At 43.8% G+C, this 26,682-nt stretch overlaps 1 protein-coding gene and 1 long non-coding RNA gene across 11 annotated transcripts; both read right to left on the reverse strand.

Annotated features, from left to right (window-relative positions):
- Positions 1-3,642: 3,642 nt before the first annotated feature.
- On the reverse strand, positions 3,643-5,346 carry LOC111590320 (uncharacterized). Its single transcript, XR_002749438.2, has 3 exons — positions 5,019-5,346; positions 4,848-4,922; positions 3,643-3,885 (listed from the first exon to the last, which is right to left on the reverse strand). It is a non-coding gene; the product is annotated as an uncharacterized lncRNA (long non-coding RNA).
- A 3,701-nt stretch (positions 5,347-9,047) lies between these two features.
- LOC100192658 (uncharacterized) lies at positions 9,048-20,934 on the reverse strand. 10 transcript variants are annotated; one of them, XM_035962869.1, is made up of 8 exons: positions 20,762-20,934; positions 19,511-19,584; positions 11,102-11,372; positions 10,931-11,029; positions 10,791-10,844; positions 10,570-10,650; positions 9,894-10,466; positions 9,048-9,777 (listed from the first exon to the last, which is right to left on the reverse strand). In XM_035962869.1, exons 2-8 carry the CDS (start codon positions 19,561-19,563, stop codon positions 9,625-9,627), a joined length of 1,284 nt encoding a protein of 427 aa, XP_035818762.1. In that variant the 5' UTR covers positions 19,564-19,584; positions 20,762-20,934; the 3' UTR covers positions 9,048-9,624. The 10 variants fall into 10 exon arrangements, with proteins under 10 accessions (XP_035818762.1, XP_020400453.1, XP_008661359.1 ...); XM_020544864.1 differs by having other exon boundaries at positions 11,117-11,372; positions 20,762-20,933; XM_008663137.2 differs by having other exon boundaries at positions 10,791-10,850; positions 20,762-20,933.
- Between the last annotated feature and the right edge of the window lie 5,748 nt (positions 20,935-26,682).

Genomic DNA, 26,682 nt, shown 5'->3' on the forward strand with positions numbered 1-26,682 from the left:
CACTTTATTTAGACAACGAGCAGTCCGAGATTCCTGAGTGTGTTGTTGGAGACCTCCCTGAGCAGCAACCTGGTGAAGGCAAGTGTCCTCTGCCCCATTATGTCCTACATACTTTATGATTCACTGTCCCGCATTACTTTATGAAACCTAAGGATTGTCTAGTCTGTATTCACTTATCCTTGTTTACCTTTTTGGGTTACCATGGTTAGCATGTTGCTATTGCCTCAACTTAATTAATGAACATGATGTGAACATTTATGATACGATACTGTTATCCTGATTATGTGGATGATTTTGTGATACCTTAGGGGGCTCAGACCTTTTCCCTGAGTACCTCTCCGTAAGGACCTATTTGTCGAGTGACCACCCGGGATAACAGTACAACCATGAGGGTGGAATGGGACGCCCTTAGCTGATTAATTAGATGAACCTGGGGGTGTAGTTGGCTTTGACGGAGGGCCGTCAATGGGGGCCGAGGCGTAGTGCTCGCTCCGCCAATGTTGGGGTGCAGAGGTTCTTTCGATTTGGTTTTGTTAGTCACCCACCTTGGGGAGGTGTACTGTGTTTGTATGACTGGCGAAACCTAACGAGCAGCTATGCACCAGGAGAGTCTTTGTAAAGGCTACGTAGTGTATCACTGGCCATTCACCTTGGTAGTGACGATTGGGTCTGTACAACCCAGGCTGGAAAGGGATCACGACTTGTGGGTAAAGTGTACAACCTCTGCAGAGTGTTATAAACTGGTATATCAGACGAGCTCACAGTTAAGAGCAGCCTTGGTATCCTCTTTGATTAGAAGAACTTTGGATACTATTATGTTGATGATTAACAATGATGTTATAAAATCTGATCTCTGGTATTTCCTCTTTTGAGGAGGTACTTCTGGGTAATAACTGGGTTTATTACTAAAACTTGGCTTTACTAATAATAATAAATATTTGACCAACTAAAAGCAACTGCTTGACCTCAAACTCCATATACAGCTAGCCCACTTTAGCCAAACGGGACATTTGCTGAGTACGTTGATGTGTACTCACCCTTGCTTTACACACCACCCCCACCCTAGGTTGTCCCTAGTGTACTCAGTGCTCAGGAGGTGATGCTGGCAACATGGATGACTTCGAGGAGTTCCAGGAATATGACGAGTTCTAGTTCTTTCTTAGTGGCAAACCCCCAGTCAGCTGCCTGTGTAGGCTTTAGCTTCTACGTTTTGTAATTCCGCACTTTGATAGTTATGTTGAACAATGGTTATGTAATAGACTCTGTGGATGTCTTGGACATATTGATGTAATAAAGTACCTTTCCGCTATTTATTTCGAGCATTGTGTGATGATGTCCAATTATGTAATCATTGTGTACGTGAGTTTCTGATCCTGGCACGTACATAGTTCGCATTCGGTTTACCTTCCAAAACCGGGTGTGACAGTAGGTGGAGATGCTTGTATGGAAGATGATGGTTGATCTTGTGTTTGTGGAGGCTCTTTGGATTCCTTTGGACACACATCCCCAATGGACATGTTCCTTAGTGCGACGCATGGAGCCTCTTCATCATCTAGTTCATCAAGATCAACTTGCTCCACTCGGGAGCCATTTGTCTCATCAAACACAATGTCACAAGAAACTTCAACTAATCCAGTGGACTTGTTGAAGACTCTATATGCCCTTGTGTTTGAGTCATAACCAAGTACTAGTTGGGTGCCCGTGCGTTGCAACGACATACAAAATATTCAATAAAACTTTATTGCACAACGATTATTGTTTAGATCATCTAAATAGTATTTAGACACAATAAGATGGTTTAGACAACATGACAATGCCATAATCTATACTTAAGTTCTCACTAAAGCAATAAGAGAAAAACAATTTTGGTGGTTATAAAAAGAAAATGCAAAGCTTTAGAAACATTAATATTAGTTCAGAGGTAACACAAATTAAGATGGCATACAACAATTCGCATATGACACATAAATCAATAGTACAGTCAGATCTGAGAAAGAAAATCACTATTGATTTTCTAGACACATAACAATGTCAAATCATATTCGAGAAATATTATTTATTACAGAAAGTAACAATTATGTATACTATAGTGCTGGCGCATCTGAACTGGATGAGAACAAGCTGTGGCCAGCTACCAGTACCATTTTCCACTAAAATTCACTAACTACGCCTTCTAATTTCATCGTAGCAGTCAAGATAGGATGAGCGCCTGAGCGTCAATCGGGGCCAGGGATGGTCTTTGGACGAGATTTACTGCTAGGTTGCACATATGTTCCAAGCACTAGGACTGAAAGGATGCCACTTGCTATTTTGCCGAAAGAAAGAATATTCCAACAACTAAATTAAGAACCTTGTAGTCTAAACTCACTTCTAAAGCACAAAATGAATTATAACCTATGCTTAATCTAGATGATTCTTCATTAAGTGAACATGTAGCTAACCCAGGTCTAATGACTTGACTGCTACAAATCTTGGATCCAATCAACAAACAAATAAGTGCCACAAGTAAACTCTCCCTGAGAAATTGGAGCTTGTGTGCTACCCGTTTCAACAATTGCACTACATAAATCCATATGAACAAAGAAGAAACATGAAACAAAATGAAGAAAAAGAGAGCTGAATCTACTGTTAGGCTAAAACAGAAGATCCCACATGAGAAATTGAAGAATAGAGGCATATGACTCGACTTTTTATTAGTATTTTAGCAACCTTAACGACTTGTAAGGGAAATGTATCAAATAGGTAACAAAGGCATATGGTCATATGCATTATAGATATCTGGTGAGTTTTACATGCACTTGTTCCTGACCAAAGCAAATTCACTATATGTCGCTGACCACTTTTCTTGAATCAACTGAAGCTACAAATCTTGGATCCAATCAACAAATAAATAAGTGCTACAAGCAAGTTCATCTACTCCCCGTGCGCTGGAAGAATTTGGTGCGAAGATCTACACCGTTGGGTACATGGACTGGCTGAGATGCAATTAAGTTCACCTACTTGCTTGCTGCATGTAGTATTCATTGTATCGTACTCGTACATACCAGCTAGGCTACTTGGAGAGCTGTGGTTTGATCATAAACAGCTTATACCATCTAAATGAGCAACAGTATAGGGGATGCCCAAATTAGCAAAAGAATGTAGCTACTTTCCATTTTGCTTAGAGTGCAAGTCTTATTGCAGAAAGATCAAACCAGTATCACTCTAACAGCAATTCTAATACTCAAATGGAAAAGACAATTGCAAAATCGGGAACCCACGACAAAACAAGAAAAAGAATATTCCGCTTTCAGTGAAATGGATGCCACTTGCACCTAACAATAGCAAATGGATGTCACTTTCTATTTCACAGACTGCTCACTTCTAATACACAAACATTGTTAGCGGGGAATGCTTTTGCACTTGCTAATATAACAGTACTCCCTCCGTCCTAATTTATAAGGCGTAACCACTTTTACCATTATTTTTACACTACTTTGCTATCAAGTGAGCCAAAAACACTTACTAATTATTCTTCACTCATGCCCATTGAACATAGATTGTTTGTGGATTGCTAAACCTTTTATGCTCACTCCTTTCTAATGTACTAACTTTGACAGCTAATAAAACACAAAAAATGTATTAGCAGATAAATTATCTCTTCAGCAAGTTTTAGTAGCAAATGTTTAGGAAAAAAAGTCAAAGACATGTGCTAAAGACGATGTCCAAAATGGAAGGTGTGAACAATAAAAAATCTTTCTATTGAAGAAGAGTTTCCAGAATCTACCAAAACTGCATGACTGGTGAATCTAGCATAATTCCATAAATAATGTACATAATCTGGCCACGATCAGCATCCCTCTCGTGCCTTTGTCTCTTCCCCTCCTCCCATGACTATGATGCTTCCTGCGAAAAAGCAAGGCTTGTTAACCCCTCCAGTGTGCTTCAGGCAAAGATTGTGTATAAGGTGTCAAGTTTCCATACTACATGAACCAGCACAAGACAAAAACAAAATTGTGCATGAAATTATAAGGGGAGAAAAAAATCTCAACCAATAGTGCACTGATCAACACAAAAGGAGGGAGGAAAGTAATGGTTGTAACAATCCAAGTTTTAGCGTATGAAAGCGACATGGATATGCTCGTCGCTGTAGCAAAGCATAGGCTGTTGAGTGTACCGTTGCCTGGACAGGAGCTCAGGTGCTTTCATCACGAGATCCTCATTCGTCACCTTCTCGTGCTCATTTGCAAGAATGGTCTAGATAGCATTGCTTAGCGCACCGAAGGAGACACCCTGTGGTGTAGTTGCATCGGTTGTTGTTTGGTTAGTCTGGCACCCACTGATCAGAATGCCATTATTTGGTGCCCAGGCCTTAGTCACGGCATACACCTCATCGACACTGTGAACCTCTTGCTCCATTACTTGCTCTAGCACTCATAGAACCTATTACCTGCTCTAGCACTCATAGAACCTATACAATAGAGTGAAAGCAATGCACCTATCCTTAAAATTTAATGGCGTCAGATTACGACGATATGCAAAATTCAGTAACCCTATGTACTGATACACAAAATTACCCCAATCAAACTCTGAGTGTCATGGCACATAAATCATCTCAATCAAGCTCTGAAACTCGTGACACACAAAGAAGGAACTGAAATGTCACGTGGTAGACTGCAGGTTGCTGCATACACACAAGCCCCCCGCCTTGTTCATCGGACGAGGATTCTGATTAAAACAGTGGGCAACTGTAGGGACACAAATCGACCTGCCTGATCCAGCCCCGATCGATGATGCAGTGGAATAATCCAAACATCTAGTGCAATAACACATTTTAGAGGTAGGGTCTTAAGCCCCAGGTCGCTTACCCCTTGCTTGCCGGGGATGGTGCAGTGCCAGATCATCAGGTTCATCGTCCAGTCGGGCGGCTTCACAACGAAACACTGCGCCAGCACCATAGCAGCAAAATAGATCAGGCACCCAACCGCCTGGTGAGTCGAGAGCAGAGCGTAACCAAGGGAGAATCGTGAGGCGCGTACGTGCGAGGCGGTCGTGGGTGATTCTGCCATACATGGCGGCGGCAGCTCTTCCTCCCAGGCTCACCCCCGCTAGGGAGTTTGGGGGCTAGACTTTTTTCCAAGCGCGCGCGACAGAAGGGCTGAAGGGGAGCGAGGCGGTCGCGGGTGGTTCTGCCATACATGGTGGCGATGGCTCTTCCTCCCAGGCTCGCCCCCGCTGGGGAGTTTGGGGGCTAGACTTTTTCCCGAGCGTGCGCGAGGGAAGGGCCGGAGGGGAGGGCGGCAAGCATGGCGAGCGTCCGACGCGTGCGCGGATGAGGGCGGGGATGGCAGGGTGCGTGTAGTCAGCATGGGGAAGCAGGGGCGGCGAGCATCACGGACACCAGATAGGAAGGGGATAGCGACGGCTATTGCGTGGGCGAGCAGGGGCGGCCAGGGTCGATGGCGTGGTGGTAGCCGAAATCGATGGTGCGGACTGGAATATGGTGGCGATTGGGGAGCGACTCCCAGGGGCACTCATGAATCGCCTTCACCACCATTTGGTCCTCTACTGTCGCCGAGATCTGGCTGGATGGAGCGGATCTGGTTGATGCGCCAGTGGTTGGATGAGGGCGACATTCACGGCGAATGGAAGGCGGAGCGCGAGCGAGCGAGGATGGAAGATCCTCTCGGGCGGTGGGGAAGAATGCCCGCGGATCTGTTGCGGTGGCAGTGGGGAGAAGGGTGGGAGATCCGCGGGCGTTGATTGGTGGCGGCGCGGTGTGCTAGCGCTGATGGTGGGGCGGATTTGGGGCAGCGCGTGCCGCGTGCGGGAGGACGATTGCGAAAGAACAGTGGTGCTGTGGACGCCTACAATACATTCATATAGAGTAGTAGAGAAAAAGCCTTCTACTGCTTTAGGGGCAAATTTAGAATTTCTACCCCTTTTAATAAGAATGAAGCATTTGCTCCCAAAAACTCTAAAATAAGAAACATTGGGCTTTTTACCGGTGAGGAGTTCATATGATGTTTTCTTGAGGATTTGATGAAGATATAACCGGTTGATGGAGTAGCAGGCTGTGTTAATTGCCTCCACCCAAAACCGATTCGGGGTCTTGTATTCATCAAGCATGGTCCTTGCCATATCCAAAAGAGTCCTATTCTTCCTCTCCACTACACCATTTTGTTGAGGTGTGTAGGGAGAAGAGAACTCATGCTTGATGCCCTCCTCCTCAAGAAATCATTTAATTTGTGAATTCTTGAACTTCGTTCCATTGTCGCCTCTAATTTTCTTGATTCTCAATCCGAACTTATTTTGAGCCCGTCTCAAGAATCTCTTTAAGGTCTCTTAGGTTTGAGATTTTTCCTGCAAAAAGAATACCCAAGTGAAGCGAGAATAGTCATCCACAATTACAAGACAATATTTACTCCCACCGATGCTTATGTAAGCGATCGGGCCGAATAGATCCATGTGGAGTAGCTCAAGCGGCCTGTCAGTCGTCATGATGTTCTTGTGTGGATGATGAACTTCAACTTGCTTCCCTGCTTGACATGCGCTACAAAATCATGTCTTTCTCAAAATGAACATTTGTTAGTCCTAAAATGTGTTCTCCCTATAGAAGTTTGTGAAGATTCTTCATCCTAACATGGGCAAGTCGGCGATGCTAGAGCCAACCCATATTAGTCTTAGCAATTAAGCAAGTGTCTAGTTCAGCTTTGTTATCATTAAAATCAACTAAATATAGCTTACCATCTAACACTCCCTTAAATGTTACTGAATCATCACTCCTTCTAAAGACAGTAACACCAACGTCAGTAAACAGACAGTTGTAGCCCATTTTGCATAATTAAAAACTAAAAGCAAATTGTAGTCTAAAGAATCTACAAGAAAAACATTGGAATTGGAATGGTCAGGAGATATAGCAATTTTACCCAAACCTTTGACCAAACCTTAATTTCCATCCCCGAATGTGATTGATCTTTGGGGATCTTCATTTTTCTCATATGAGGAGAACATCCTTTTCTCCCCTGTCATGTGGTTTGTGCACCCGCTATCGATTGTCCAACTTGATCCACCGGATGCATAAACCTACAAAACAAATTTAGGCCTTGTTCTTAGGTGCCAAACGGTCTTGGGTCCTTTGGCATTAGAAACAAGCACCTTGGGTACCCAAACACAAGTCTTTGGAGTCTTGTGTTTGCCCCCAACATATTTGGCAACTACTTTGCCTGATTTGTTAGTGAGTACATAAGATGCATTAAAAGTCTTAAATGAAATGTTATGCTCATTTGATGCATTTGCAATTTTCTTTTTAGGCATTTTGACATGAGTTGAATGCCTAGAGCTAGATGCCACATTACTATACATAAAAGCATAATGAGAAATATTATGAGGTTTTCTAGCATGGATTTTCCTGATTTTGTGTTCAGGATAGTTCTTAGGATATAAAATATAACCCTCTCTATCCTGAACCATGGGAGCCTTACCCTTAACAAAATTAGACAGTTTGTTCTTGGGGGCATTAAGCTTGATGTTGCTTTGCTCCCTTGTTGGAAGCCAATGCCATCCTTAATGTCAGGGTGTCTCCTATTATAAAGCATGCTACGAGCAAATTTAAATTTTTCATTTTCTAGCTCATACTCGACAATTTTAGCATTTAACTTAGCTATGTGATCATTTTGTTCTTTAATCATAGCAATGTGATCATTCATAGCATCAAAATTAATATCTCTACATCTAGTACAAATAGTAACATGCTCAACAGTAGATGTAGGAGTTTTGCAAGCATTCAATTCTTCTATCTTAGCATTTAAATTTTCATTCTCAATTCTAAGACAAGAAATTGAATCATTGCAAATATTAACCTCTTTAGATAAGTTTTTACATTTTTCTACCTCTAGAGCATAAGCAATTTTCAATTTAACAAATTTCTTATTTTCCTTAACGAGCAAGTTCTCTTGGCATTGCAAGAGATCATCCTTCTCGTTAATAGATTCTATTAATTCATTTATCTTCTTCTTTTGATCTTTAGTAAGGTTAGCAAAAAGAGAAGTTAAATCATTATTATCATCACTAGAGCTACCCTCATCATCGGATGTAGTATATTTAGGGGTATCTCTAGAATGTATCTTCTTCTTGCCGTCCTTAGCCATTAGGCATTTGTGTCCGATGTTGGGGAAGAGAAGGCCTTTGTTGATGGCGATGTTGACGGCGTCCTCGTCGGAGGAGGAGTCGGTGGAGCTCTCATCAGAGTCCCATTCCCGTCCCATGTGCGCCTCGCCACCCTTCTTCTTGTAATACTTCTTCTTCTCCATGTTCTTCTTCCCTTTCTTGTCGTTGTCCTTGTCACTGTCACTTATATATGGACATTTTTGTCACACCCGAGTTTAAGGGATAAAGGCGGGTGCATATCATATATGCGCCAAAGAAGACAACACATATAATAACAAAGTGTATAGAGATAAATGTCACAATATCATCAGAGTCTTTATTACATAGCGGAAGTCTTACAAAATAAATGATAAATATAAAACGAACCAAAGTCCATCCTTGACGCCATAAAGTCAATTGGGAGACGCCACCTAGATCAAGTCGAACTTCTCGTTATGTGGCTCCTCTTGAACCACCTATTCTTCTCCCGTGGAGGTGTGAGACAGCAAGGTGAGCTCACACATGTACATCGCTCAACAAGTTGTGGGGAATAATGTGCATGAACTCACCAAAGGTGGGAGTTCATGTGAAGTGTAAGGATGACCAATAAAAGAGGTTAAAGCTGAGCATTGATTTTAATAAGTTGGTCAAATTTTATTAGCAGCTACTAAATGTAAGTAAATACCAAACCATAATAAGAATAATAGGGAGCTAGAGTCACAAATGCAGTAGTACGCAATGTTGTTCACTTGTGGTATGTACTTTTACTCTGTTTTAGCATGCTAATCCTTTCACAAATCATCAAAATAAAGAATTCAAGGGTGAATTCTGTTGAATGGGGGGAGGAATATAACACCTAGAATGCATAAAGAAAGAAAAAGATATGCTTTCTAGAAAAAGAATTCAAGTATCTGCAGTAAGGCACAAAACAAAAGGATTATTTGTTAAATATTATCAGCACATGGTTTACAATCAATAATACAAATTACTCGATTGCAGGAGATGTATGATTGCATAGGATACATGCCCGTCTAACTCTGGTTCCATAGATTGTTCGTTGTACATCTTTCACATGATCTGTTTACATCCTCACCGACAAGAAAAAAAAAGATGACGTATTAGTTACAGGTTGACCGAGACAAACATTAACTGAACAGTACACGTCTGTTCTACTACCCAAACAACTTTGTCTACCGTATTTACACTTGTAATTTCTTCGATCTGTCAATCAAATCCAAAGCCTAATTCACTGCTGTAACCATTAGAAGATTCAGGTTTCATTCCGAGAGCGAACAGAACACGCCGGTTGCCCGTACCAGAATACCAGATGCAGAGCTGGGAGTGGGAGGAACCGAGGCACTGATCGCAGGCCGGCGTCTGCCGCGTCATGGCTTCTTGCTCCGCTGGGCGGCAGCCAAAGGCAACCACGCGCGCACGTGCCTGCAATGCCGCTTCCTCTCCCCCGTCGCTGTCGCCGTCGCGGGTGTCTCGTTACGACTATGCGGGCTCCCTGGGGCGCGCCGCCCAGAGCGAGCTGAGCGCGCGCAGGCGCTGACCGTAGTCCGCGAGCGCGAGCAGGCCGCGCGCTGCCTGCCGCGGCGTCAGGATCTTGTGCATGTTCCGCAACGTCTGCTGCCGGAGGTGGTCCGCCTGTGCCAACAACGTCGACGTCGGTCGGTCAGAGCAAGAAGTCGATTGAGCGTGCCAATATGCCAAAGATTTTGGTTTCGCTTGCTGCTCAATGGCTGGCTACGGCTAGTCATCACCTTGTCCACGAAGTCGACGAGGTCGGCGAGCTTGCCCACGGCGCAGGCCATCTGCTGCCCCGCGTATCCGCCCCCGGCGCCGTCCGGGGAGACGTCGACGGTCATGAGGGTGTCGACCAGCGTCTGCTGCAGCTTGCTCATGCCCTGCGACAGCGCGTCCTCCAGCTGCCGCGCCGTGTTCTGCAGCTTGCGCACCTCGGACGCCTGGTGGTCCATGAGCGGGCTCAGCTGCGGCTCCAGCACCTTGAGCAGGTCGGAGGGGCGGAAGCCGGCGATCCAGAGGAAGAAGCGCTCCGCGGGGGACCGCCACACGCCGGACAGCACGAAGAAGGCGTCGGACCGGGCTGCCCTCGCCTTGGCCTGGAACAGCGCGCCGTAGTGCGCCAGCGCGGCGTCGACGAGGACCCGCAGCTGGACGTCCGGCGCGTGCGACTGCAGCGCCGCCCGCAGCTCCGTCGCCTGCCTGCTCTGCTCCTCCACCCAGTGCGCGTACTCCAGCTCGAACGCAGCGACGCGCGGGTCCACGGGCGCCGCCGGCGGTGCGACTCCTCCTCCCACGCCGTACGCGCCGTGCTGCAGCAGAGTTGATCAGCAGTGGCAGCTGCGGCTAGCGGTGCTGCCTGGATTGTTCCATCGGCGTGTCGATCGATGCCCTCTCCCAGAGTTATTACCGTACCTGCTGGCGCCTGGCCATTATGAGCTCCTGCTCCAGCTGCGCCAGCTTCACGCGGCTCGTCTCGAGGTTCCGTATGTACGCCTGGGGATGGAACAAAAGCAGCAATCGTCAGCGACGAGCGGAGTCGACGCAGAAAACAACGTGAGAATGGAGGGGGGAAAAACAAGAAGGTTTGCTTGGCATGCGCGCGGTGACTGATCTCTCTTCGCTGAGACGCTGACCTTCTTCCGTAGCCGGCTCTTCCGAGCTGCCTCTCTGTTCTGCGCGAGCCGTCTCTGAACCTAGGCAAAGCAGAGGGAGCGTTGACATCAGCGGGAAGTTCTGCCGAGTCATCGTCGGCCGGGTCGTCTCACGCACGCACCTTGTCTCTCGGCCTAGCGTCGTCATCGTCGTGGCTGAAGCTATCCGACGACGGCGGCGCTTCTTGCATCCGCGGCACGTCGTCCTGCTGCGCCTGCAACTGAAACCAAGCGGAGTGATTGTTTCCTGGAGCCATGGGTATACGCGGAGGATCGTACTGAGGTACACGTACACCAAGCGGAAGTACCAGTCGTTTGCCGAGCTTGATCTCCTCTGCTTCCGGCTCGACGACGTCGAGCGGCGCCGGCGTGGCCACGGTGACCGAGGGGAACGCGGCCAGGGGCAGGGGCATGGCCACGGCGTCGGCGTCGAGCCGGAACGGTTCCCCCCACACGCCGGTGGGCACCAGGTGGCGCTGCCGCTCGTAGATCCCCATGGCCCCGACGGGACCCGATGTCACGTAGCGGGCGGGCGCGCCGCTCGTCGGCAGCGGCTGCAGACGACTGCAGGAACAAGCAAGAGCTCAGCTTCCTCTGCTCGTGTCGTGTGTCCGTGGCTGACGACGACTGATTGCTGAAGCAAACAGCTGAGTCTGACGACGTGGCTGGTGGTTGGAAGTCGTACGTGCTGGGTCTGGCCGTCTGGGAACGGACTCTTGGTAGCCCTCCTCGTCCGGCACACGACAAGAAAGGCAACCTCGGCGCGGGGCAGAAACAGAAAGGTGTCGCTACGTACGGGGGGGCGGAGGGCCAGGAAGGGTATGTTCCAATCCCTCGAGATAAACTTTAGCTTCTTGCTAAATTTTAGCCATATCAATTGAAATGCTAAAGTTTAGCTCATTGAAGGTGTTTGAACCACTCTGATAAAGTTTATCACATTGAAATAAAAAGACACTAATACCCCTAATGCTACATCGTCATATTATTGAATGCACAGTTAGAGAAGGGGTTGGAGGGTAAGGGGTGGAAAATGGTCTCTCTAGCCCACATTTAGCTCATTTTAGCACCCTTTGAGCAGCTTATGAGATAATAGGAGCTAAACTTTATCACATCACTATTAGCTCTACTGTTTAGATCACCAAATAGCTAAAAGTAGCTAAAAAGAAGCTGCTAAAATTTATCTCATAGGATTGGAACAGGGCCGAAGTAGGCATGGCATCCTCGCTCGCCGGAGGCTCCTTGTCATCGTGCTATTCTATATCACTACCGTACGTTGCACATGTGATATTGTATCCCTTGTTTGATTTTGCAACGACACCGGGGGGTCGCCCTGAAGTGGACAGCCACTAAAGATTCATAGTCCCCCAGCTCACAAGTCGATATATAGATAAGCATAGAACACTGGTAGGCAGTAGCACGCAGCGTCAGCAGTGGCGTCAGCGTCACTCGGTGGCAGCCAAGTGGAGCCAAACATGCATGCATGCATTTATGCATGCATGGCCTGCTGGTTGACCACTAGGGGGGGGGGGAGGGATGGGCGCATCGCATCTGTATCTTTTCGTCGAGCGAGAAGATAGAGAACGGAACCTAATTAGTTATCATCATCATCACCACTTCACATATCGTGGTGGTCATGGGTGATCCTGATGAGTTTGTTAGTTGGCGATGATGCACAGGTCACACAGCTCCAGTAGTAGTGCACGAGCACTTGCTGAGTCCCTCCTTTCTATCTGTCCCCCTTTGCATCATTGCAGAGGAATCAGCACTCGATCGGAGCGGCCACCACCCGCTCCGCTGGGAATCTCGACCGCTAGCTACTAGCTGGGGTGGTGGGCCCGCGCGTACGTGGGTTGCGGAAAAAATATCATTGTGGCAGCTAGGGAAAATCATTCTGGTGGTCTTTTTTTTTTCTTGACGAAAAATCTGGAGGTCTTTGATACCCTCATGAGATTCGATTCTATTTTCCATGAATTTGATGTTGCGCGTAGGACTATATAGGTGGTATTCATCTTGGCGGCTGCCATGACATCTTGTCCGTTTTTGCCCTAAATCCACGCAGCGACAATTCGATTATAATTGTCTTATTTACTCTTAGAATATACCACCTCACCGTGTCAATGTCTCCTTTGTTGTTTTTCCTTCCAAAAAACAAGAAAACCCTTCTATGAACGGTCAGCTCAAGAGATGCTCGAGAAGCGTCGCCATAGAAGGCTGGTTCAGTGAACAAGGAAATAGAGAGGATCCAATTCAATCTCGTTATGGATCCCCTCTATTTTACTTGTCATCAAACTAGCTCGAAAGGATAGCGCCTTCGTTGAGGCCGGAGTCCGGGAGGGAGATGGCTGAGGAAGAAAATGGAGCCACTGATAGAGTAGGAAGCGGCATGAAAATAAACCATGCGGAAACAAAGAAGAAAATAAAAAAGGGAGTAACTATATTATTTTTTTAAAAATTAGGAGTGGTGGTGAATAGTTTTCACCGACTTCACTAAACTTGAGTGGCTGGAGCAGCACCCTTTGAGGAGCAGAGCACCACCAAATAGATTTTTTTGTGAAGAAAAAAGTGAATCTATCTTTAATAATGAATCTGAGCTATATAGCTAGATTATAGATAGGAATTAAATCGAATCCGGAGCTTTTTGCACACGGTCGTACGTACTACCTCCAAATGCAGCTGACCGAAAAGGCGGTCATGCATGTACCCTTACAAATAAAAATAATTATGATATATGCATGACGCTACGGTCGGTCGAACCTGAAACTAGTACGTATATATGAAAAGAATTCACGACCCGTAATGGCCCGTAATTCGCACTGGCTTCTACGATATTTTTGTCTCTATATATTGCAACTGCAGCATTTTAAACGATCGGTTTTAATTCGAAACGAACAACCAGAATCTATAAAACCGAGAGAGCAATTAATTCCCCATTGCTTCGGTGGAGACAAATCAGGTGGCCAACCAATCAATCTCGTGGTGGTGGAGAGAAGTAGGAAAAGAAGAAAGTCCCATTGGTCATTTTGGTTTTAGTTGGTGATGATGATGCATCATCGGTCATAACTTTCCAATATATGCGACACGGCACATCATATCACCGTAACCATCAAGAATGCCAACGTACGTCAGATGAAACGAAGCCAAGCGCTCTTGCGAATTCATGGTCCTCACTAGCTAGCTGGCCGGGTGCGGTTCACACAACAAAATGCAACAAAATATGATCCTCTCTCGCGGCCAATCATCTATCTATTGGCGAGCTCTCTTTTTAAGTTTTACAATTTTACGAGGGTGACGGGAGAAACCATACCGAAACCCGTGTTTAAAAACTATGAATTTTCACCGTTATTTTGTCGGGTCACAATGCAAATCTGATACTACTGATTAACCATAGAGACGGGAAATGGTGTACGAAAAATAATGAAGTAGTTGCGCCACTTCCACATTTTTGCTGCTGTTCTAATTTTTAAAGGTGCAGTGCAGAGAGTGGAGTTCCTTTCTCTTGGAAGCAAAGCTTGACGCACAATCGTGTGCCCTTTTGATGCTCATGCAATTTGTAGAGAATCGAGACCTCATTCGTTGAAACAGTGTCTTAATTAATTGTCAAGTAAGGTGAATCTACATGAGCACGCCAGACGACTACTACTAATATATATATATATAGATTGTATATTAGGAGCCCTGGGCTTCTAATAACTAGAGGAAGCCCAGGTCAGACAGTGCAATCCGGTCGAGCCGAATCAGGTCCACACGTCTATATAAGAAAATCCGGAGTGCTAGGGTTCAGTTTTGACGTGCGACGACGGCGGTTACCCGATAGCGCGCGCAGCGGTGGAGCCTCGACTAGTGGCTGCGGTGGCCGCGGATCCCCGACCTCGACGTGCGGTGGCGACGGTTCCTCGATCCGGAGTAGAGGCGCCGGTTTCCAGATCGGCAGCAGCGGCTCCCCGATCTAAAGGGCGAGCGATGGCAGTGCCCTTGTGCGGGCAAGCGGCGGCGTTCCCGGGACCCCGAGGCGGCGACACTTCCCTGGCCGGCGAGCAAGCGACGCCCCTCGATGTGCGAGTAGCGACGGCGACACACGAGGCGTGAGGTTCGAGCGGTGTCACGGAAGGTGCGAGGTGCGCGCAGCGACGATCGCTCATGACATCCTCCGATCCGGCGCAGTTCGGGCGGCCCCAATGACAACATACATCTGTGCTTATGTCGTCGACGACGTCCTCTGGCGATTACCTCCTTCGATTCGTGTTTTCTTTTCGATTATTGTGTTTTATACCTACTACATGTATTATTTATGCTAAAAACTGTACGATTTTATGTTTGAACACAGATTCGTATATCAGTTTGCTGCATGCATATTTTTTGCATGCACATTGGAAAGACAATTCCTTAATTTATGTTCCTCGTAATTTGTACGGATGCAATGAAAACTCCTACGATTTTGCCATAATTTTTGGATCTGTATAAAAATAGAAACTGCATGCATGCGGCTGCCATGTTTTTCGGATCTGCCATAAAAATAAGATCGTAATAACAACCTGCTAGAGCTATCAACCTCTCACATTGACTCGGTGTTTACACTTATATAATTGAGAAATTTTATGCTCAAAACTTAAGGTTTTACGCTACACCTGGAGATGCGTCCACCAGTGAACAACATGCCATATATTTTACGCGCTGTAACGAATTGCAAAAATATACCTACACCGTGTAGTATAATTTGTATCGGTATATATCATAAATTAGTTATAATGCGTTTAGCTGGTAACAGATTTTTACGCAGTATACCCAATTGCATAATTATCTACACAGTGTAACATATTTAGTATCACTATATATCATAAAATGATCATTACGAGTCTAACTGCATGGCTGTTGCAGTGATCCTAAATTTATGGAGAAAATAAAGCATTTAAAATAGAAACCGCCACACATATCTTTCCTAAATTTACGCGCATGCAAGGGGACATGTTTGACTTATGCATGCATTTTGCCATAATTTTTGGATCTGTATAAAAATAGAAAACGCATGCATGCGACTGCCATATTTTTCGGATCTGCCATAAAAATAGGATCGTAATAACAACCTACCAGAGCTATCAACCTCTCACATTGGCTAAGTATTTACGCTTATAATTGAGAGATTGTATGCTTATAATTGAGAGATTTTATGCTCAAAACTTAAGGTTTTTACGCTCCAACCTAGAGATACGTCCACCAGTGAACAACATGCTAGATTTTTTTACGCAGTGTACCGAATTGCATAAATACCTACACCGAATTGCATAAATACTTACACCGTGTAGTATAATTAGTATAAGTATATATCATAAACTAATTCTAATGTGTTTAGCTGAATAGTTGTTGGAGGGATCCTATATTTATGAAGCAAATTAAACAGTAAATACAATTTTTTGTTTCTATGCATGTAATTCATTTCCTTTCATTGCACATTTTTTCCATCATAAATTCATGTGCATGCAGCTGGTAACAGATTTTTACGCAGTATACCAAATTGCATAATTAGCTACACAGTGTAGCATATTTAGTCACAGTATATATCATAAAATGGTCCTTACGCGTCTAGCTGCATGGCTGTTGCAGCGATCCTAAATTTATGGAGGAATTAAAGCATTTAAAAATAGAAACCGTCACATATATTTTCCTAAATTTACGCGCATGCATTGAATCGTGTTTGACTCATGCATGCATTCTTTTTTTTGCGCCAACAGACGTGGGACAGGTGGTGCACCCGACAGCCTGGTTGAGCGCGCTGGGTTGAACTAGTTTGCAGGGGTGGTCGACCTGGGCTTCCTTTAACTATTGGAAGCCCAGAGCTCCCGTTATACCTGCCCTATATATAGTTTATATATTAGGAGCTCTGGGCTTCGAATAACTAGAGGAAGCCTAGGTCGGACGGTGCAATCCGGTCGAGCCGAACAGGACTCGGAGTGCTAGGGTTCAGTTTTTTACACTCCACCCCGATTCATTAGCGACGCCGACGTGCGACGACGGCGGTTGCCCCAGAGCGTGCGCGGTGGTGGACCCCTAGCCGGTGGCCGCAACTCCATGACCTCGATGCGCGGTGGCGGAGGTTCCTCGATCCGGAGTAGTGGCGGCGGTTCCCAGGTCGGTGGCGGCGGCTCCCCGATCCAGAGGGCGAGCGACAGCGGGGCCCTTGTGCGGGCAAGCGGCGGCGTCCCCAAGGTCCCGAGGAGGCGGCATTTTCAAGACCTGCGAGCAAGCGACGCCCGTCGACGTGCGAGTAGTGACAGTGACGCATGAGGCGCGATATTCGAGCGAGCGGCGTCACGGAAGGCCCGAGATGCGCGCAGCGATGATCGCGTGTGACATCCTCCGATCCGGCGCAGTTTTCTTTTCGATTATTGTGTTTTATGCCTACCACATGTATTATTTACGCAAAAAACTGTACGATTTTATGCTTAAACATGGAGTTCGTATATCAATTTACTGCATGCACATTGGAAAGACAATTCCTTGATTTATGTTGTTCGTAATTTACGCGCATGCAATGAAAACTCCCACGATTTTTGCCATAATCTTTGGATTTGTATAAAAATAGAAACCGCATGCATGCGGCTGCCATATTTTCGGATCTGTCATAAAAATAGGATAGTAATAACAACCTATTAGAGCTATCAACATCTCACATTGACTCGGTATTTACGCTCCACCCGGAGATGCGTCCACCAGTGAACAACATGCCAGATTTTTTACGCAGTGTAACGAATTGCATAAATACCTACACCGTGTAGTATAATTTGTATCAATATATATCATAAACTAGTTCTAATGCGTTTAGCTGAATAGCTGTTGGAGGGATCCTATATTTACGAAGAAAATAAAACATTAAATGCGATTTTTTGTTTCTATGCATGCAATTCATTTCCTTTCATTGCATATTCTTTCCATCATAAATTCGTGTGCATGCAGTTGGTAACAGATTTTTACGCAGTATACCGAATTGCATAATTATCTACACAGTATGACACATTTAGTATCAATATATATCATAAAATAGTCATTACGAGTCTAACTGTATGGCTGTTGCAGGTATCCTAAATTTATGTAGAAAATAAAACATTTAAAATAGAAACCACCACACATATCTTTCCTAAATTTACGCGCATGCAAGGGAACATGTTTGACTCATGCATGCATTTTGCCATAATTTTTGGATCTGTATAACCGCATGCATGTGGCTGCCATGTTTTTCGGATCTGCCATAAAAATAAGATCGTAATAACAACCTACTAGAGCTATCAAACTCTCACATTGGCTCGGTATTTACGCTTATAATTGAAGGATTTTATGCTCAAAACTTAAGGTTATTACGCTCCAACCCAGATATGCGCCCACCAGTGAACAACATGCCAAATTTTTTAAGCAGTGTAACAAATTGCATAAATAGCTACACCATATAGTATAATTTGTATTAATATATATCATAAACTAGATCTAATGTGTTTAGCTGCATGCCTGTTGGAGGGATCCTATATTTATGAAGGAAATAAAACATTTAATAAGATTTTTTTTGTTTTTATGCGTGCAATTTATTTACTTTTATTGCACATTATTTTCATCATAAATTCGTGTGCATGCAGCTGGTAACAGATTTTTACGCAGTATACCGAATTGCATAATTATCTACACAGGGTAGCATATTTAGCCCCTGTTTGTTTCAGCTTTTTGGAGCTTCTGGCCACCAAAAGCTACTGCGGACTGTCAAACGCTCAGCTTTTCAGTCAGCTTCTATAAAATTCGTTTGGGTAAAAACCATTCAAAATCAACATAAACACATAATCGATTGAGTCGTTGCAATAGTAGGAATCTGTCACTTTCTAGATCCTGAGTCCTATGGACACCTTTATCTTCCTCCGCACGTAATCCTAATAATACTCAGATTCTCTACACAGCCAAATTCTCCCCACATTCAGATTCTCAGAAAAGCTGGTCAGAAAAAAGCTGAACCAAACATGCCCTTAGTAGCAGTATATATATCATAAAATGGTCCTTACGAGTCTAGTTGCATGGTTGTTGCAGCGATACTAAATTTATGGAGGAAATAAAACATTTAAAAATAGAAACCGCCGCACATATCTTTCCTAAATTTATGCGCATGTAAGAGGACGTGTTTGACTCATGCATGCATTTCTTTTTTGCGCGCACAGACGTGGGCGCGGGTGGTGCAACCGACAGCCTGGTCCAGTCGGTGCACTTGATTGAACCAGATTGCAGAGATGATCGACCTGAGCATCCTTTAACTATTAAAAGCCCAGGACTCCCGTTATACTTGCTATATATATATATATATATATATATATATATATATATATATATATATATATATATATATATATATATATATATATATATATATATATATATATATAAAAGAATCTGGCTATATAATGTTTTACGCGACGCTCATGCTGCACCACGAGACGGGATTCCAAAGGCAGAGCATAAGCCCCAGCCTTTTGGAGTGCTGCACTAGCTAGTCCACTGGTCTTCTAGAGAACTAGCTAGCTAGCGACACCAGCTTAGATTCCACAATGTAGTGAATTTTACTATCGTGTGGGCATCAATTATAATTGCATGGTTAAGGTTCCACTTTGTATTGCAATGGTCTCTCTTTAAGTCGCATATATAGAGCAGCGGTGATTCAGGAAATAGGAAATGGTCACCTGAGTTTGTGGATGTTGAAATGGTCTTGAAGATATCCAGGGTAAAGCTCCATCTCATGCTTCACCTGATCAATCTAATCAAGGCATTTTTTAGTAGAAACAGAAGTTATGAGAAGAAACTGGAAACTGTTGGCATAAAGATAGCTTGTGAAGATGAACCTCCAACCGAAAGAAAACTCTTGTTAAAAAAGACCCCACGAAAGGATGTGTTATTTTACACATTTTTTAAGAGGTGGGGGGACTATATATTATATATTATATATAAGATGAAAAGAAGTGCAGAATCAATTGTTGTGGTTACGTCTGTATGCCCAATCAACGAAGGATTTGTGATGACCAATCAACTAACGGAGAAATGCTCTTATGATATTTTCTTGAGAAAACGGTATGTTCTTATAGCAATATATCCTAAAATAAAATAAGATATGCTCCTGCAAAAAGGATTAACGTTGGATCATTCACCATGAACACTCGATGCTCTTTCCCTTGCGAATAAAAACATTTTAACAAGTTAGGGGTATTTGGTTTTTAGGGACTAATTTTTAGTACCCATTATTTCATTCCGTTTTAGTCCTTAATTTGTCAAAAACAGAAACTAAAATAGAAGAGTTTTAGTTTTCGTATTTGAAAATTTAGACACTAAAATAGAATAAAATAGAGAAACTAAAAATTAGTCTCTAAAAACCAAACACACCCTAACAATACATATCCTTTTAGTAACATGTGTAACGGTAACACTGATTGTAGACAGTAGGCACAGAATTTAGTTTATGATGGCTAATAATCTCAAATCAAAGCATTTTTTTCAAGGACACTCCCAACCTTTAGTGGTGGCCTTGTGGACAGACCAAAACTAATTTGCTTTGTATAAAAACTATACTGACGAATTCTGTAGTTCTCTTAATAAATTCTAAGGACCAGTTTGAAAACTCAAATCCTCTTTAAAATTGGAGGGGTATGAGAGGGAAATTAAATTTACTAATTTCTCCTTTATTTTCCTCCAATCCTGAAGAGGATTTGAGTTTCTAAACTAGCCATATGTATGCCATAAAACCCACTTGTATATTTAGTCAGTTTCATGTGGTGTATGAGAATTTTCTGCAACCCAGAGTATGCTATGAGAAATGTTTACTTCCATGTCTATCGACAAGCAAATTCAAAACACTCAGAAAATGTATGATTCTAACATATGTGTAAACTGAATAGGTCGAACAAGTTGAGATCTAACTGAGAAGTAGTGATCAGTAGTACCTTCTTCTAGGGATGAGCAGGTAATAAGGCCAGGGGCAGATACACCACTCAAAAGGAAGAATCAGAAGCTCAGGGCAGCTACCGATATATGTATGTGTGCTCCGGATGGGAGTTCGTCTCCAAATAGCACACCACTTGCCCGTGCAAGAGGCCATCCATCCATGTACAAGTGTTTATAAGGAGCGGCCCCATTATTTCCCTTGCAAAGAAACAGCCCAACTTGCATGGCTGCTTTCATTAGCAAATGTTATCACTGGGCCCCCTAGTTAGCTTAGCATGCACTAATCACACTTTCTAGTAAACTAACCAAATGCATATATGCTGACAGGCACACATGCATGGTGGCATCTAGTTATCTAGCTACAGAGATATAGAGAAAAGAAGATCCGATCCGGGGGTGCTCATCATGCGCGTACCAGAACGGCAGTAACTTTATTTGAGATGTAAAAGTTGATCAAGTGCCCGCAAGTCAAGAACTTTTGTTTTACTATTGCCACTTGATACATGCATACACGTGATGAGCATTTCAGTACTTTGGTTAGGTGTGTGCGTAGAGATAACCTTGCTAGGTTATGGATCGGACATCTATCTCTGCACAACACCGATCTGATTATGCAGAAAAGACTTGCATGCAAGATTCAGAAAACATAGTACACTTGAACATGGCTTGCAATAATCACTAGCTCTAGGATTATGATCTAGAGATCAGCTAAGGTAATAATATAATTTGAGCTGTAACGAGGCATGCTGCCATGCGTGGAGGCAGGCTGTCTCCATACAAGTCCAAAGCTCGCTGACAAAAGACTCAAACTTGAACAGAGTTAGGTCAATTATTTGTACCAACACTTAATTCATACTTTAGAGCTAGTTTGGAAACTTAAACCTCTTCCGGAATTCCCGGGAAATTCCGGAGAGGATTTAAGTTCCAAACTTACCCTAACCTATTATTACATACATGCCTCTCACTGCCATTACTTAAGGTGGTTCATGTAACATGCTTGCAAAGATCGAGAAGAAAAAAGAGTGCGTGCACGATGAATCAAATTCATAATCATGGAGAGAGTAACCAGATTCATTCACCTATTTTTTTTTTGACGCATGATGGAGCAAACCCTTTTCTGGACTGTCCCCCGAGAGCCCAAAAGAGGCGTCCTTACACGTTTGCACGCTTTTTCCCAGCCTATCAAGTATCAACCATACAATGATGTTGCTTGTCTTCTTCATCCATGCTACCTTTTTTGGTGGCATTGCATAGTTATCGTTTACTCATTAGCAGTGCGGGTACGTAGCATAGATATTAGTTATCTTAATTACTACTACTATATACGTGGCATGTCATCATGTATATATATATATGAGAATATATCTTTACGGCTAGTTTGGAAACTCCATTTTACTAAGGAATTACTATTTTTTCAAGAGAAAATGAAATAGTTTCCCTTGTGAGAATAGAAATCCCTTGAAAAAAATAGGTTTTCTAAACTAGCCCTTATATAGTAAAGCGGCGGAAAAGAAACAGAAGCGGTAGAACAAATTTTGGCTGAAGAAACTGGCATTGCCACCCCCGAAGCATTTTTCGAAGCTCTCAATTATATTCTACGACATGCTTCGGGGAAAAATTTAACTGAAAAAGAAAAGCAAGAAGCTCAGTTCTATGCCCAAAAATTGAAATATCCGAAGAGGGCATTGATTTTCAACGACAGCGGAGAAGAAGACTTCTTATATTTTCTCACAGACAGCAAGGAGATCTCTGTCTACCGGGAGATGGGAAGAAGCTTCGGATTCCCGACGCTAGAAAACGGGCTCTCAGTGTTATCAAAAGATGAATTGGCCGACAGCTTAGCATACAACAGCTTAAAGGTGAGAGAATAAGATTTTTGTACTTAATTTTTTTTCGTTTGCTTATACTTAATACCACACCCTTTTGCAGGGCCTTATCTTAGCAACGCCCTCAGGGCGCAAAAAAGCGCTGAAAATGAGGGTTGTACCATGGCCTTGAATAACCTTCGTTCCGAAGTAATTGAGCTAAGGAACGAAGGTCTTGAAAAAGACAAAATATTAAACTCTTTGATAAACAAGATAAAAGAAGACGAGGCTGCTTCAAAAGCCCAAGCTAAGACCCAGAAATGCGAAATTGAAGATCTTCGGAAACAGCTGGCAGAAGAAAAATTAAAATGTGCAATTGCCGAAGCTGACCAAGACACCAGTGACTACTGGAAAAATCACTGGGAAAAAACAGCTGTGGAGCTTCGTTCTTCAAAAGAAAGATGCTATGAAAAATCTGTGGCATGTGTACAAAAGATAAAAACCAGTTTCGCCAATATCGGCGCATATTCAAATGAGGACAACTTCGTACTAGACGATCCCGAAGGTCCAATCGAATGGATTAACGACGAAGCCGAAGCCTTTGAGGAAGTTTTGAGCGGCCGTGGAGATGTCTGCGCCTTCTCAGGTGCCAGGGGAATTGCTGCTATCTTAGAGAAGGTAGGATGCGAACATGTGAAGATTCTGGCCCAAACCGAAGCTGCGTTCTCTATTGAAGATACGAAAGACCCCTCGGCCGAAGCAAGCTTGGTTGGCGAAAAGTTTTTCACCGACATCTGGGAAAATGGTGGCCGAGGGATGGCTCACGAAATTATAAAGAAAAGTGAAAAAGATACTCATGATGCTAGAGAAGCATCAAAGGCAGCCGAAAAAACTGCAGATCTTGAAAGGCGGATAGGTATTACCTAATTGCTTTTGACTTTATGTTCTATTTCTGTAACTTCAAACTTATTCATGTTTTGTATCGCAGCTGAACTATCTCCTCCCCCGGAGCCTTTTGAGTCATTAACCGACCCCGAAGCAAAAAGGGAAGATGAAATTACGAAGATGGCCGAAGCTATTATGGATAAAGTTGTGAATCAACTACTGAACGAAGCTGTAGAAGTAGTTTTAAAAGAAGAATAGCTATTGCTGTAAAAACATTCGGAATACTGATGTAATATTTGCTGAACAAAGTGTGTAATATTCTATAGTTTTGAAAGTGATGTATATAAGTTGTATATAATTCAGTTCTTTACGATGCATAAAACTTTACATACATACCGTTTTTGAGCCTTTGGTGAAAAAACACCTTACCTTCTTTTCATGCTTCGTGAAGAATATCCATATTCGCGAAAATATTATGCTTCGTAAGCAATAGATCTTCTCTGATACTAAGGTTGACGAAACTGTACTTCTTCAAACTTTATTCTGTGCCTTGGCATAATTTCTTCGAAACAATTTTAGATTAACATTGTATTCCCCTCTTGTGCCATTGATGCAATATGATGTGTGATGTCATGTTATGCGAATGATGTGATGATGTCATGATATGCAAAATGATATTTGTGCCGAAGATACGCACACGTTCCCATAGTAGAACACAGTCTCTTTGCCGTTTATTTTTCGACTACACCGCTTATTTTTTGGTGTATCAGCGTTGACTTTTCGCTGTAAGCCTCCCTTAGGAGCTTCTTCGCCTTTTATTTCAGCGGTATCAGCGTTTATTTTTCGCTGTAAGCCTCCCTTAGGAGCTTCTTTGCCTTTTATTTCGGCGGTATCAGCGTTTATTTTTTGTTGTAAGCCTCCCTTAGGAGCTTCTTCGCCTTTTATTTCGGCGGTATCAGCGTTTATTTTTCGCTGTAAGCTCTGCATTCTCTTTGGAACGACTTTTGAGCAGAAAACTTACGCTGCGTTCCCTTAAGAATGACTTTTGTTGCTCCGACAAAAACTTACACTGCGTTCCTTAAAACGACTTTTTGTTGCTTCGTCAAAACTTTTGGAACTTCGTCGGTGTATCAGGAAGGTATATTACATTATGATAATGACGAAGCTATTACAAGAAATTGAAAACAATAAAAGAACTAAGTTTTCAATGATTGCTCTTTATTTAAAAAGGTAAATGATAACGAATGTAAAAACTGTTTCAGAGATAGGATATCTCCTAGTAGATGTGCTTCGATTCTGGCACAGTACTGTTGACTGTGCGAGCTTCGGACTGCTCCCTGAAGTCTCGCTGCTGGTGAGTGTGCTGGCTCCCTTCTAGCTGCTGGCCTTGGGGATAAGCGGGTTGCATTGGTGGTGGAGGTGGAGGCTATTGCCAAGATGCCTGAGGTTGGCTTGCCGAAGCAACAGAAACTGCAAGATGGTTACCCACATACTCTAGAATGTACAGTGAGTGGTACGAAGCAGTATGCATAACCTGCTTCGGCTGACTCTGTTGGACTGCAGCTTCTGCTATCTCTTTCTGTTTCTGGATGGTGACATGGCACATCCTGGTAGTATGACCCTTGTCCTCACCGCAGAATAGGCAATAAATTTTCCTGGGTTGATCCCCAAACCTTCCTCGGAAGCCCCTGACGCCTCTGCCCCTTAGATCTGGGGGCCGTGGATAGCTCTGTTGCTGCCCCGAAGCCTGGGAGGAATACTGTGGCCTCTGTTGCTGACTTCCCCTGTCGTCATTCTGAGTAGAGTGGATTGATCTGACGTGTCTAGGGTGGACTCTCCCTCCGAAGCCCCTGGTCATTTCAGAGAACCTGTAAGCTTCCTCCCTTCTTTGTCGAAAGTCATTATCTGCGCGGATATATTCATCCATCTTTTGAAGCATTTTCTCCAGGGTATGAGGGGGTTTCCTGGCGAAGTATTGAGCTGTAGGTCCTGGCTGAAGCCCCTTAATCATGGCCTTAATAACAATTTCGTTGGGCACCGTTGGCGCTTGTGCCCTCAGTCGTAAGAACCTTCGGACATACGCCTGAAGGTATTCTTCGTGATCCTGGGTGCACTGGAACAAAGCTTGAGCAGTGACCGGCTTCGTCTGAAACCCTTGGAAACTGGTGATGAGCATGTCCTTCAGCTTTTGCCATGATGTGATTGTTCCTGGCCGAAGAGAAGAGTATCAGGTTTGTGCAACATTTTTGACTGCCACGACGAAAGATTTCGCCATGACTGCAGTATTGCCACCATATGAAGATATGGTTGCTTCGTAGCTCATTAGAAATTGCTTCGGATCTGAGTGTCCATCATACATGGGGAGCTGAGGTGGTTTGTAAGACAGGGCCAAGGTGTAGCCTGCAATTCTGCTGATAGAGGAGAAGCATCATCAAAGGCAAAATTTCCATGATGAAAATCTTCATACCAGTCATCTTTGTTGACGAAGCCCTCTTGGTGAAGCTCTCTGTACTGGGGCCTTCGGTTCTGCTCATCTTGAGTAAGATGACAAACTTCTTCAGAGGCTTCGTCTATCTGTCTTTGTAGGTCATCTAGCCGAGCCATCTTTTCCTTCTTCCTTTGCACTTGTTGATAAAGCATCTCCATATTCCTGATTTCTTGGTCCAAGTCGTCCTCCTGAGGCGTTGGACTGGTGGCCTTCCTCTTCTGGCTTCAGGCCTCCCGAAGAGAAAGGGTCTCCTGATTCGGGTCCAGCGGCTGCAGAGCGGCAGCCCCTGTTGCTGAAGCTTTCTTTGGCGGCATGATGAAGGTCAATGCTTGCCGAAGGTGGTCGAAAAGGGTTCACCGGAGGTGGGCGCCAATGTTGGGGACTTGTTCTCAAATGCTATGAGTTAAGAACAAGGCAACACAGAGAATGTTAAACATTAAAGTCCTTCGTCCTTTGAACCATTATATCCCTTTTGAGAAATAATGTTTTTCGGACGAAGGTTAAGAAGGACGTACCTTTGTCAAAGCAACATATGAACGAGGAAAAGAAAAACATATGAGGTGTAAAAGATAATATCAACAGTCATTTATTACCATCAACTCATTTTTATTTTATTATTAAGGAAAAATAGGAATGTTAACAAGTTACAAAAGTACCTTCGGCTTGAAAGAAAGTGAAAGTACAAGCGTGACAGAAAGGCAAAGATGTCCAGTCAGCGTGAACAGTACGGGAGTACTGTTCA

The sequence above is a fragment of the Zea mays genome, chromosome 10, assembly GCF_902167145.1.
Source record: "Zea mays cultivar B73 chromosome 10, Zm-B73-REFERENCE-NAM-5.0, whole genome shotgun sequence".
NCBI lineage: Eukaryota > Viridiplantae > Streptophyta > Magnoliopsida > Poales > Poaceae > Zea > Zea mays.